This window comes from Malurus melanocephalus, unplaced genomic scaffold (assembly GCF_030028575.1).
Source record: "Malurus melanocephalus ecotype Western Australia unplaced genomic scaffold, MMel_1.1 scaffold_2, whole genome shotgun sequence".
Classification (NCBI taxonomy): domain Eukaryota; kingdom Metazoa; phylum Chordata; class Aves; order Passeriformes; family Maluridae; genus Malurus; species Malurus melanocephalus.
Genome location: NW_026623234.1, coordinates 3,208,245 through 3,221,951, shown reverse-complemented (window position 1 = coordinate 3,221,951; position 13,707 = coordinate 3,208,245). Strand labels below are relative to the sequence as shown.

At 43.5% G+C, this 13,707-nt stretch overlaps 1 protein-coding gene across 3 annotated transcripts in view; it reads right to left on the bottom strand.

The window, feature by feature from the left end:
• The window catches only part of AMBRA1 (autophagy and beclin 1 regulator 1), a 115,531-nt gene extending 101,824 nt beyond the window's left edge, over positions 1 to 13,707 (bottom strand). The window contains exons 1-7 of one of the 3 annotated variants that reach the window (XM_057365096.1): positions 13,452 to 13,707; positions 13,135 to 13,193; positions 12,222 to 12,405; positions 11,393 to 11,565; positions 10,549 to 10,615; positions 9,822 to 9,968; positions 8,509 to 8,663 (exon numbers count right to left, since the gene is read on the bottom strand). In XM_057365096.1, the coding sequence (XP_057221079.1) occupies positions 8,509 to 8,663; positions 9,822 to 9,968; positions 10,549 to 10,615; positions 11,393 to 11,565; positions 12,222 to 12,405; positions 13,135 to 13,193; positions 13,452 to 13,586 (920 nt within the window). In that variant the 5' untranslated portion in view covers positions 13,587 to 13,707. Of the gene's footprint in view, positions 1 to 8,508; positions 9,969 to 10,548; positions 10,616 to 11,392; positions 11,566 to 12,221; positions 12,406 to 13,134; positions 13,194 to 13,451 lie in introns of all 3 variants that reach the window. The other 2 variants (XM_057365079.1, XM_057365089.1) reach the window with 2 other exon arrangements.

Genomic DNA, 13,707 nt, shown 5'->3' with positions numbered 1-13,707 from the left:
GACAGAAGGAAAAATAAAAGCCAGTATGGACGCATACACCTCTTCCATTCTTATTTAAACATCACTTTAAACCAAATTCAATAAATTCCCTTGCTGCCACACTCTAGCAAAGAGAAATTCCAGAACAGTTCCCACAGACAAGACATTTGCAGGAAAAGAGGTTTCTGTTGCCTAGAGATTGCAGAGGAATAAACTTTACCCATTTGTTTTATAGGTGAACAAAGACTACAAAGAAAAGGGGTAGGAGAAGGGCAGTGGTTCAAATGGGAAAATACCATAAAGGTATTTGAGAAAGCAGAGTTATTTCTATACCTGCCTAATTTGCAAGTCAAGATGCTACAAGAAGAACATGGGGAAAAGAATCTCTTTTAGTCTGCTACAGTCATTGCTGTATACTGAAATTCAGGACAAGAAAAAGAAAAAGCAGCTTATGACTTCCTTCAAGTTTGGGGAACGATGCATATACATGTCCAGCTTTCCAMAGCACTGGGGGAAACTCAGCAGCAGAGAGTGACCTCCATCAGTTACTGCAAGAAGGAAAGCACAAGGCATCATTTTTCTCCCCCACTGTCAGTGAAAAAAAAAAGGGCTCTAGCAACCTTACATTATTCTTAAATCAGGAAACTAGCAAGGGCAGGGGAAGGAATATTTGTGCATTACTTTCACTTGCTCTTCTACATAACTAGCAGCATACTAAGGAGCTCAAACTTCTAGTACTTCATAAAAGTCTTTCGTGCCCACACAGAGACARCAGGCTTGGTCTGGGAAAAAAAAACAAACCACGAAGCTGGAAGGGTGACAGTAATAACCTCAGAGCTCACATAGGCATCAGCTGACCATTTAGGTATGATGGCAACCTCTCCTATAGTTCAGGCTACGTTTACAATCTCATGACAAAACTAATCTGTATTTCTCATTTTTAGTTAAGGTCAAACAAACAATACTCACCAAGTTTGACCACAGCCACATCTCACCCATAAATACTGCTAATCATCATGTCTAAATGCTCATGTCACCCGTAGACTATCACTTCACTTCATGTTCGCAACAGACAAGTAAGGTCTTTGTTCAGTCTTATGTGTCCAGGCTAACATTTACAGAAATCAAGCCCATAGTTGATTCTACAGTTCTGGCTTTCTCCCCTCAAGCATGCCTTCCCAAGCACTAAACCCAAACCTCTTGTCTCTGCTTGCAAATCCATTAATAACTTAYGTTTAGCCCACTATTCCTCACTAACTGCTGAGATATTACTTCTACCACCACCACTTTCAAGAACTGTAACAAAGCATCTTTGGAATTATTCCTTATCAAGCCCGAAAACAGCACAGCATAAACTGTTCCAAAACTATCACACTGCACATGGAGGCTACAAGGCCTCACAAAAAAATCCTTCTTTCACACCAGTGAGGTCTACACACCATAACTTTCAACAAAATACTGAACCCAAATTACAAATGTCAGGACACAAGAATAGCAAGGTTTTCACAAGTAATAGGTCAGAACAAAAGGAGCCAGGAAAATTATGCTGGGTAGGTCTGTTCAGATTTAGCACAGACCACATTCCCACTGATGTGCAGTCTGAGCAGCCAGCACCAGATAGGGCTGCCTCTTCTCCACAGTTCAGGTGTGCCCTTCTCCGGCTCAAGCCTCCCTTTCTCTGGGAGAATATTACTGCCTCAATATTTATCAAATATTTGAATAAGCAAGCCACAACTGCTGTAAGTGATCAGAGAAAAAATAATAAATGCAAGGATTTTGAGAAAYAAGGAATGGAACAACAGGCAGAATACACTAGGCATGTGTTCTGTCTCTACCACAAAACACATTTTGTAGCTTTAGATAAATTAATTCCTTCCTGCTTTAGTTCTCCCCCCACGAAAAGTAAAGTGAGTAGCACTACCCTCCTCTCTAATTATGATGGTAAATGTCAGTCATGGAACTGTCTCTTCCTAGGCAATTCTGTATCCATGGCAGAGGACAAGGTGTGGGAATGCAGGCCTCAGATAGCAAAAATCTGTTTGCTTTGATGAACAGAAAAACTCTGAGAGAATAATTACAATTATTACAGGAAGATCAGTTCACAAAGAACTAAAAGCCATAAGAAAAGAACAGAGAAGGAATGAGAAAAAGAACAAAAAAMMCCCCAAGCTTTACCCATTCTATACATTGTATGCAAATRGAGACTAATTGTTAATCGTTTGAATTCTTGTAAAATACAAGGCTTCTTTACAGTAAATGGCTTTGCATGCATGAAACCCCAAAACAGAGTTCGTGTGTCAATCGCTGGCAACAAGGAAGCGTTCTGGTTGTTTAGTTTTTAAAGCAAGGATATGAGCAACATACACCCTTTCATTCAGTGCTTTTCACAGTAAGAAAGCTGCTAGAAGTCAATACATGCACAGATCCAATCAGCCTTGGTCATTTACATCAAAAACAGAGCTGCATATAAGAAGCTACGGCTCCAGCAGGAACTCAGGGACAAAAGCTGYGAAAGTGACTGTACTCTTTTCCATTTCATAGACAGCACTGACTGCTGTTGGGCACCAATGAGGGTGCTCCTACCCTGTCAATCTACTTTAACCATAGACTYGTCCCAGTTGGACAAGTCAGCACTGTATCTACAACTTAGAACCAGAAGAGGCATTCCCTCAAGGCCTTGAGCAAGCCATACCTATTTGTACTAGAAAAAAAAACAAACAAACCCAACCCAAAAAAAAMCCATAATATATTCCTTGCCTTCAGATGGAAAAGACACAATATTTAGGTAATAGCTCAAGGCATACTTGAAGAAAACAAACAGTCCCATGGAAAAGGTGACTGTCCAGACTCCAAAGAAGAGCTGCCAAGCAATCCTCCAGAAAACAAGTTCCATATTACAAAAGTCCTCTGATTGCATGAGCAACCATTTAAATGAAAATAAAACCTTTGAGAAGACAGACTACAAAGAAAGGTTTGGTAGGCAATTCAGGCTTGGTAGGCAATTAAGTCCAGAAGAATTCTGCAAAGTTGCCGAGGTCTTTTACAGCTCTAACTCATGAGYATTTGCTTATCATAAAGACCAAATACCAGTCTCACCTCAGATCCACATCTATGTCTTTCAAGCCCTTAAAAAAAAGCCAAATCCTTGCTTGCATTCTGTATTGGAGCCACCTCCAGTCTGAATCCCCACATTCACATTTTTCTCCAAACACTAAACAACTYGCAAATGTATAGTAACCACAGAGATAAGCTGCCATTCAGGAGTGGGGAGGGTCCTCAAGGTACCCTTTATACAAGAACTCGAAAATTTTCAGGTTCTGAAAGGAGACAGAAAGGAGCAGAAGCAACATTACCCCCTTGTGGCAGCAAAGCAATATGGAAATAAGATCTCAGAAATTCAAAAGGGAACAGACTAGGTTATTCTGTATACCTGCTGTAAGTAAAGAGAACTATGTGCTGCCAGAAAAGCCATCAACACTGAAGAGAAACGAGGTGAGATGGAGTCACTCTACTACCCAGGAGGCAGGTGAGAACGGTACCAACACTTCCACCCCACTGTACCTGCTGTGATGTCAGGCCTCTACACCTCCCTGACAAGAGCAGGGTACAACGGTCCACATTCAGCTAACAGGTGGAATCCCAGTTAGTGCATTTAAACCTAAGGGAAACACAAGAGAGCCAACCTCGCTTGTAATGCACAGCACTCACACCTGGATCACATTTACAATACCATAAAAGCCAGCTTTCTCATCCTGGCTGAGTGCAACGCGATCTTCACTCCAGAGAAAGACTGGGTTCACATGACATTGCAAGAACAAGGCAGAAAGGACCAAAGTCCTCAAACAAGACCTGACWAAATGAAAGACAAATTTGTCCTTGGACCCTGTTAAATGGTTCCAGGGAAGCTGATTTTCACATGYCACTTGTGCGCAGCATACCCCAAAGCCTTTGGTAAGCTGTAGAACAACAGGTCAAACACATACTTGCACTGTGGACTCTACCTTTTATATACGCACAAACAAAATAAAGGAATTTATACAAACATCCCCAGGCAAAAATTCCCCCATCTCACATGCTCACTCCTTTCTGCCTGTACGCATGAGTCAARTGTCACCGGGATGGTTCAAAAGACTTCTCAGATTTTCAGATAACTTCAGTGATGTGTCTTGTCTGTCAAACCAAATAGGCGAGGCAAGGTGAACATATTATGCATTCATAAGATGCAGACTCGGAGTTACTCATACCACAGCCTACAGAATTTGACCTCTGGAATGAGTGCAGTGGAGTGGTTAGAGAAGTTTAACATAATTGCCAGACAAAGTTTCTTGATGGAAGAATAAGGATAATGAGCATTTCCTTGTGAAACACAAGTTTCATTCTAACCTGCCTGGCAACAGGACAGAGTACATCTTTCGTTTGCAGTAACGTACTCAAATCTCTAGACAATATCAACAAGTGAACCATATTAAATGGTTCAAATCATATGTCCCTTTCATATATTGTAAGCAGCTAAATGTGTAGAAGTAATTTTTGCTCTTCTTTTCCCCATCCATAGAAATTGTTTCACAGAAAAAAAAATTTGAAATATGTCATCAGGGACACACATGTCACTACTTGCTCCTTGCATCCATTCCAGAAATAGTGTGGCCTGGGCTGCCATGCCAGAACTCAGAAACAAAAACAGATTTATAACCTAATTATTTTTCTTCTTTTTCCTAAAAAACCACACACTGATTCTGTAGATGTCACTTGTGTCATACTAAAATAGCCCAAGAGAAGATCTGGATCAGTTTTATTAGTCAGCATTGCACTGTACCTAGCATTAAGTGATGAACTGATACATATTCCAGTGGAGATCACCACTAGGATTCTGCGTATCACCGTCTTAAGAAGATGGCACCAGCTCCTTTCAAACAAGCAGCTGACTAGAAGAATCCTCTTTCATTACCTGTTAAGCTTTTCATTATCAAACTGAATTGGCCCACACAGCAACAATGGCTTAAAGTACTTAAGAGGATCTTTCCCCACACTGAGATTAAGTATTGATACAATACTTCCTCAACCCACTTTTTAATTAACAGGTAGTTACAAAAAAATTAAATTAGTTATCATCTGTTATCGTCAGTTATCCTTCCTTCATCCACMTCTTTCCAATAGCTTCTATCGCCAGTTTTATGCAGCACATTTCACATGGTAACTTCAGAGATTTCTGTGATTCTTTTCACTTTGATGTTAKAACTGAGGCAAAGACATCCAAGGGTGAAACCCCCTGCATGTGAATTAATGAGATCAGCCTGGAGAGTCTCAGAAAAGCTGAAGCTTAGTCTCACAAACTTTAGCTTAACACAGACCACAAACCTTCCCCAAATTCATGCCTCACCAACACAACTTCAAAAAGTACACAGCTCAACGCCAAACTGCTTTCAGGCCAAGCTGAATGTGACAGGACTGCTTGTATTGCTGAGGCTCCCAGCAACACACTTCYCTTAACATAGGTGCCAGAGCTGTTAGTTAGGAATAGTGTCATGACATGCTCATTAGTGCCTTTGTGATCAGTCACAGGGCTAAGATAATTAGCCCAGTACCATCAAAAAGAGCAGAGTTCTCTCCCTACCCAGCTGACATAGCTGCATTAACAGAATTCAAAGAACAGCCTTCACTTAACTACCCTATTAACTTAATGGACCCTTCATGGCAATGTTTTTCCAGAAAGCTACTTCTCAACCAGGACAGCCACATCAGGGAATGAATCCTGCCCATGGACAGGGAATGAGAACACACAGTTTCCAGATACAATTTTTAACTTCAGTTTTTCAGCTGACCTTAGAATATAGAGCTCAATTGCCCAATGAGGACATCTAATGGAGAGACAAAGAAGAACAGAATTATAAAACAGGTTACGAGCACATCTTGGATTCCAACACTAAGAATTAATCAGAGGCTGATAGGCACAAAATCACATTGACTGGAAGTGTGTATGCAGTTACTTGTACCCTCCAGTTTGAAAACTTATCCTGTCCCTTCTATTTCCTCAGCATTACATAGCTTGTATCTCAGGACCCTTAGACCCCACCTTTGCATGCTGCTGCAGCTGCAAAGCTTAATAGACATTTTGGACTCTGCTGTGCAGAAGTGGTTCCAGCACTTCCCACTGTGAAAGTATATCCAAGGTCTGGGAGACATGAAGGCCTACTATGAGGATGTTCACTCTATGCAAAATTTAGTTACAGGGGTGCTTGCTGACTTGTTAATACATTCACAGATTCACAGGATATTCTGAGCTGGAAGGGACCCACAAGGATGATCAACTCCAGCTCTTAAGTAAATGGCCTGTATGGGGAATGAACCCACAAACTTGGTGTTATTAGCACCATGCTCTAACCCAATTGAGCTAATCTCGTCTCCCATGTTCTGTAAAGAAAAATATAAACAGCTAAATTGAAAATGGCAGAAAAAAATTATGCCTGCAGGATATAGCTATCCTGCATTCAGGGTTCATTTTAAGGGAAAAGATTTCATAAAGCCCCAAGCCCACCCAATGTGTTTAACGAGAAAGGAAATGAAGTTTTACTTCAAGGAAATTGCCATAAGCATTTAATACCAGTCTGCCCACTGCTTCCAGCTTCTTACCTCAGAACTCTACAGATAACCTTAAGTTCAATTAGAAGGGAAGCAGAAACCCCTGCCATGCCTGYTCTTCAGAAAGGCCTGACAGAAGCAGGAGACTGGGAAAACAAGAGTCCCTAGAAGATTCTCAACAACCTCTGCCAGAAAGATTTCATTAAAGGTTTCATTTTACAGGAATTCCTCTGGAATTAAGCTCATGCATCGAACCACACACTCCAAATCAGAAGCTGCAGTGAAAAGTACTTGTTTGCTCAGGCTACCAGGCACTGGAGCAGGCAGCAACAAGCACTATGGATGACAGGCAAAGTGACCCAGAGATTCAGTCATAGGACTCCTCTAGTTGTTAAGACTCCTGCAGGCTGGGGTAGATTGAATTATATGCCTCAGGGCATTTTTAAATTATACAGTTACCACAGAAAAGATTGTATCTACATATCCTACTAAATCTCATTGTCCAAATATGTGCTAACTGCCTGATCAATAAGGTCATTTGCCCTGTTTTCCTGACGCTACAGTGACTCATCCCAGAAAACGAAATACACAAGTAGAGATGACATAAGTATGTACCACTAATTCAAAAGAAAGGTAACACAAAGCTTACTCCAGTGCCATTTTAAAGCTAACTTTGTCAGCTCTTTCTTACTTCTCTGCCCTTTAATAGGAGGATCTCTGACTTWAATTAACAGCAGGTAAGTTCAGGAGAGGGGATATCTGACTTAACAGTAGGTAAGTTCAGGCCCAAGAAGAAGCTACCATGTAATCAGCTTGAGACTCTCATCATGGCAGGCTATAAAAAAAAAAAAAAAAAACTAAGGCGAGGATTTAGAAACAGATGAATAATTTTGACCACCACCACTTATTTGCTATGCAACTACAGCAACAAGAAAGGCAATCACTGTTTCAGGCTCAGTATAATCAGCTTATCTGCAGCACACAGGAAAGAATTCCCTTTCCTCAGGTAGCCCAGTGTACAAAGCCTACTTAGTTATATCTGCATCCAGCCTGGAAATTTTGCTTCTCTGTAGCTCAAAGCATCTTTTTCAGAGAAACAGGAAGACTGGACCTTTCCTCTGGTGCGAGTACAAATCACTTGACAGAGGAGATGTGAAACTGAAACCCAACAGGGAAACCCTATCCAAAGTACCAATGTAGCCGTATCATCCACACAAGCCAGTGAAACACTTTCACCCAAAGGGCAGGTCTTTCCTGATGCAAGTTCACTGTAGCTTATAACTGAAGCAGAAGAAAAATATCCTTCCAAAAAAGGACCACCTTCTTAAAAAAGAAGACAGCGAAGCCTAAAATTTTCAGTGAAAAATGAAAATGCCCCCAGCCAGCTCAGGTCAWCAGAAGCCTTTCAAAACTTAGCATGCTTATCAAGGGCGAACAAACTGCATGTACCCAAACCATGGACATAGAGCTTTGACTTTTTTTCCCCCCTCCGGGCAGGACTGAGAAAATTACTCTTAACCCTTTCCACTTAACAACTTACTCATGCCCAGTTTTCCATCCCAACCCTAGGCAAATTCTCCATGCATAGCACATGTGTGATAAGGGGCACAAAGGACAGCATTAAGATATCCTGTGTTTCCATCCCTCTGCAGGGTCTGGGAAACACCATGAGCACAGTTCACCCCAGAGATCTGCTGCGAGAGCTCATCCTTTTGCCTGTCTGTACTACCACTGAGCAGTCCAGTCTCTGCCATTACAATCTCCAGAACCCATCTGCAGCAAGATAATGGTAGCTACAAAAGACATGGAAAACATCCCTATTTTCATCTACACAAATAGCATATGGCCATATGGGAAAAGGTTTTTAACTCTGAAAATATTGAAAAACCTCAGACTAGATGGGAAAGGTTTAAGAAAAAATAGAGGAGGAAGGGCAAGCATGTATCTTACCTCCTGAGTGAATCCTCCTCTGAGCTTTCCTCAGGCATTTCCTGGTTTAAGGCCTCCTGTGATACATTCCCAGGTCTGCTTGAAGCCGACTGGCTGTAAACTCTTTCCCAGTGCCCCGTCTCCTGGTTAAAGACCACTCCCACGGTCCTCTCCTCCTGCGGGGTGGAAGAGCTGCCCAGCTGCAGTCTGCTAGAGGCAGGAGCTCTGCCCTCGGTTCTCTCTGCAGGCTGCACCTGGCTGGTATTTGGAGGCACACCCTCAAATGTGCTTTGGACCTGCCCTGGTGTGTAGCTAGGCGTGCTTCTTTCCCAGCGCAGCGTGTCATTGTTAAAGGTCAGCAGGTTATGACAAGCACGACAGCGGTTCAGGTGACCCCGGGACAAATTGGAATTGTTTTCACTGCTTTGTGGAGTCTGCTGATGGGAGGGACCCGGTCGATCAGGCTCAATGTTGTTGTTGAGCATTTCTTGAGCCTGTTGCGACTGGCTGGGCTCCCCACCAATCCCCTGATCTAACTCCTGAAGCCGGTCATATTCCAGGAAGAATCGCCTCAAATCACACTGGAGCTCATTACGAATGCTGGCCGGATTGCTCGGGCCAGCACTACTACCACTGTTCACCTCAGCCCCTGGGGCCAGAAAGCCCCTCCCTTCTGTTGCAGAGGTATAGACTGATGCCTGGGAACCTCCCTCCTGCTGTCTGAGCACTGACAGCAAGCTCACAGAGGAGGCACTGGTCCTAGGGGGAGGCATTGCTTCCAGCTCGGACCGAGAGCTCATGTTCAGCACTGTCCTGGACCAGTCAGACCCACCCAAGCCTGAAGCCATCTCTCTCGCAGACTGTTGGTACCGGGACTGGTGGCCTGCCAAGGACCCGCTGAGGGACCGCCGTGTGGGGCCCAGGCTAAGGTTGCGCAGGGTGTTGCCAGCAGTGCTGCTCTGAACTGTGCTGAAAGCAGAGGGCCTGTTAAGTATCCCCTGCTCCTCCTGCGCTACGGATGCCTGCTCTGGGGGTTGATAAGGCTCTGTCTGCACAGAGGAGAAGGAAGTGCCAGTGGCCCCAGAAGACGTGGAGGGTGCGTTTTCCTGATGTGGGAAGAGAGAAGAAGGAAGTCTTGCACTAGAGCATCGGCTGCAAAGGCACAACATCCCCAGGTGCTGGCAGCACTCTGCTGTGGGATAGCTGACTCGCTCCCGGAGCCTGTTATAGACAGATGCCCTTGTGTTCTCACTGGCTGGAGGCGGAGGTGGTGGTGGTGGAGGCGGTGGAGGGGATGGGGTAGCAGAGTCTTGAACACTGTTTTGCTCTCCCACCTGTATGCCAGAGGAGCGGGAGGACAACATATGCAGGAAGTTGTGGAGGAGGGGTGTGCGCCTCACAGGCTGAGACGGAAGGATAGCACGCTGACGATAATGAGGCATCTCTGTGCTGTCTACGGAGATTTCCACTTCCTCATCGCTCTGCAGAAGGAAACAAAGGTCAGTCACCTCAAGGCAAAATCCTACACCTCCAAATAAACAGTAGAAAGTCAGCCATCAGTCTAGATAGCTGAAAGGATGTGGTAAGTCCCTTCCTAAAGGCCTTGACTTGGAGAAAACCAGTTGAGACTATTTCCAAGTTCATTTTATGGATCTAGACAACCTCTTCCTAGAGCCCAGTGAGCTTTCACAATACAATGGTCATACAAACAGAAGTATCAGCACCTGAAGGTCAGGAGCTGAGGGGAAAATTGTAAATACCTCAAATGGCTTCAAATTTAAAAGAATGTTGCAATGGAACTGAAACAGCAGGACCACTAGTACATCTGTCACACCACTTGTCAGGCAGAGAGGGCAAAACAAACACATTCTGGAAAGCACTTTACTAGCCACGCATGTAACACAGTAACATTCATGTGACCAATCAAGGTGAGACAGAATTCAGCTTAAGAAGACTTCAGGTTTTCAGAAAAGCACAGGGCTGCTTAAAAACAGACTAGGGCTAAAGTACATAGAGGATCTTGCAATCAGTCAGTCAATACAACTACTGAATTCCCCTTACCTGCTGGTTAGAAGGGTTAACAATCGCTGTGAGCAAGTAGTGTCCCAAGGGATCAAACCGTACCAGCCTAAAACAAAAGCAGTGCCAGAATATCAATCATCAGTTCATAGTCCACACTGAGACAGGGACAGGAAGCTGAACATAGCAGGGAAGAAAACCCCACATGACATATTTGCAATGAGAACATTACTACATTATCATCATCTATTTATGAAGGATGTCAAAAAATTTATGCATTAAGAAGAACAAAATGTACCTATCTAGCTGAAGATTGCAGCTATTTTATAGTCCACAGCAACACTACACCAAAGTTAAAAGCTGGAAGTAACTACTGCTATATCAACTGAAATAGCCACAAAATTTAGAGTAATATGCATGTTCACATTACAAAATGGAATTTGGTAAAAAGGGAAAGATTATTTTGAATGTCGCATCATTATCTTATTTTAAATTGCTCAAAAGAAGGCATCAGCAATGCAGTTTCCTCTACAAGTGTGCCAAAGTAATAGCTCAGCACCCTCTTCCAGCAGTTTCTCAGTTCTTTCATCCTTGTGGCTGACAAGATTAATTACTAAGCTTATCAATCAACATGAAGTAGATTCTCGGCATTTACTGGACACACGTCCKATTAAAAATACAAACAACCAAGCTGATCTATTACTTTCAATTGCTTTTCTTTCTGCCCATAGAACTGTTTTCTACCAGCTGAGTCAAGGAGTTGCAAGCAACATTTCACTGCCTGAGTGCAAAGGGTGCAGCATCCCAGAGGAACCCAATACACACTTCCCAAATCTGAGTATTTTTCACATACAAGTATTCTCTTCACCAAGAAGCAGAAGCTCACCTGACCCGCTCCATTTCACTGGCCGTTTTCACCACTGCAAAAGGCTCCCGACGACTCCAGTCCCAGAAATGTATCTCATTGGCAGTGGCAATCAGCAAGAGCTGAGCCGTAGGATGAAAAGCAAGTGATGCAATGGCATTGTTGCTATCTGTGAACCAGCTCTCACTTCCACCCTAGAACGAGGAGTCAAGAACCACAAACAATTTATCACAACGTTTGTGATCATTACGTTTCCATTATACGTCATGCCTCTCAGACTGCCTAGAGCCTTGGAAGTGACGAYTTCTTGGCAACAACAGCTGTTCCTATACAAGGTCACGTGCCATGTCTAGAATGTAACACTAYTTGCATCAATGACCATAGATGTATTTTGGTAGGTGTGTCTCAAGCAGCCAGCAAAAATGCTTCAATTCAAAGCCACCAGGTAAGTCCAGGTGTTTTATCTCTGTGCCAATCACCACACTAGGCAGAGCGGCAGTTTCTCTAATAAACAGTTCAGACATGCTCAGTGGAATGACAAATGGCATGTCTTTCACAAAGGCTAAACAGGCACCTTGCTCTAAGTTCTCCAGCATTACCTGTACCACTGTAATCAATTAAACAGGCACTGTTAAGAAGCATGAGCTACCAGGTAGGATTGAATGAAGAATCTGTCACCTCCTCTCTAGACAGAAGAGGATGGCTATGGTCTGCTCTATGCTTTTAGAGACAGGTCCCAGAAAACCTTCCACACAGTTCTCTCACCAGGTAACATTTGGAAAACAAACTCAGCCAGAAAAGTCACCACCCACCACATATCAAAGGAACACATGTTTCACAAAACACTTACGTGTAAATCCCAAATTCTAACCTCCCCATCTAGGCATCCTGAAGCAATGAGGCCTGGGATGGTGGGATGGAAGGTGACACACCAGGGAGTGCGGCGATGTCCAACCAAAGAATGAACACACTTGCCCGTTTTCACCTCTGTGATGTAGATGTTGTGGTTCACATGTGTGGAAGCCATTAGGGTCCTGGGAATGCAAAAGGTATGACAAACATAAGCCTGAGAAAAATACAGCAAAATCAGACCATGGTTAGCTTCACCTGAACAGGGTCTGTTCACACCTAACCCAGCAGCTCTCCCACACAGAGCTCAAAGGGTAAGAGGCTACTGCTTTGCCAATGGTCACAATGCTTCCTGTAGCCAGATTTCAGGGTCCATGCAAACRTGAGCTCATCTGAATCTGCAAGCACAAACTTGACCTTGAGTTGTCAGAGTGAACATGCAGCTCAGAAGGAACTCCTGAGGGACAGTCTGAAGCAAATAAATATTCCCCACTTTCCACACCATTTCAACCACAATTAAGTGATACTATGAGAAATCCCACCTCCATTTCTGCTTCCAATACACACATCATTCTGCTCTGTTCTTTATTTCTAGATATCCCAGTGAATGTGTCATTTGGTCATGCTGTATTAAAATATCCTTTACTCCCTTTAGTTTCTTATGAAATCCCATGGTGTCTGCATAGATCCTTTTTCCTTAGAACTTTGCATCACCTAGGTACCTCAAAAATTAAACACCAACTATGTTCGAAGTGGTGAGATTAGGAAGGTGCACACGTTCCATCCATGCGTGTCAGGAACCAGAAGTTTCATTCGGCTGTTCAGGACTGGACAATTCAATGGGCACAAGCCTCCTTCACTTTTGTAAGTGTAGGGAGACTGCTGAAACAGGGAATGAACTAGGAGTTAATTACCTGTCTGGACTAAACGCCAGCAAGAAGGTGGAGCGTGGACTGTCTGGTAACTCAACTTTCTGAAAAAGCCAACAAAGCAGGAAGTGTTGCAAGAGTCATATGATCATACTTTAACTGTAAGCCACACAGACAACAAGGGGAACCCGCTGCAGGAACATATCTAGTATCACATCACTGCGGAAACTGAACAGAGCCAGAGAGCATATCAAGTGTAACACATCAAAGGTACAAACAATCACAAGACAGTTTATTTCAAATCCCTGCCTCCCTCCCCCAGCTCCAACATCAAGCTATGCAGCTCTATCTCACAACCTTACCTTGCCCTCCCATTTCATCCATCGAGTTTTATCCTCCACCAACTCCTGCAGCAGCCGCTGAGCACCCAAGGCTTGGGTACCCCGTTCCCTACCCCACAGGATGCGGACAGCATTCTTCTCTGGGACAACCTTCATGGCTCTCAGCTGCCAACACCACGCCAGCTACTTAGAAGAGACACCAGCAGGTTCCAGATGACAACCACCACCAAGCTACAAATAGGCTATCCACATTTCAGTTGTTTATCTTCATGGAAAC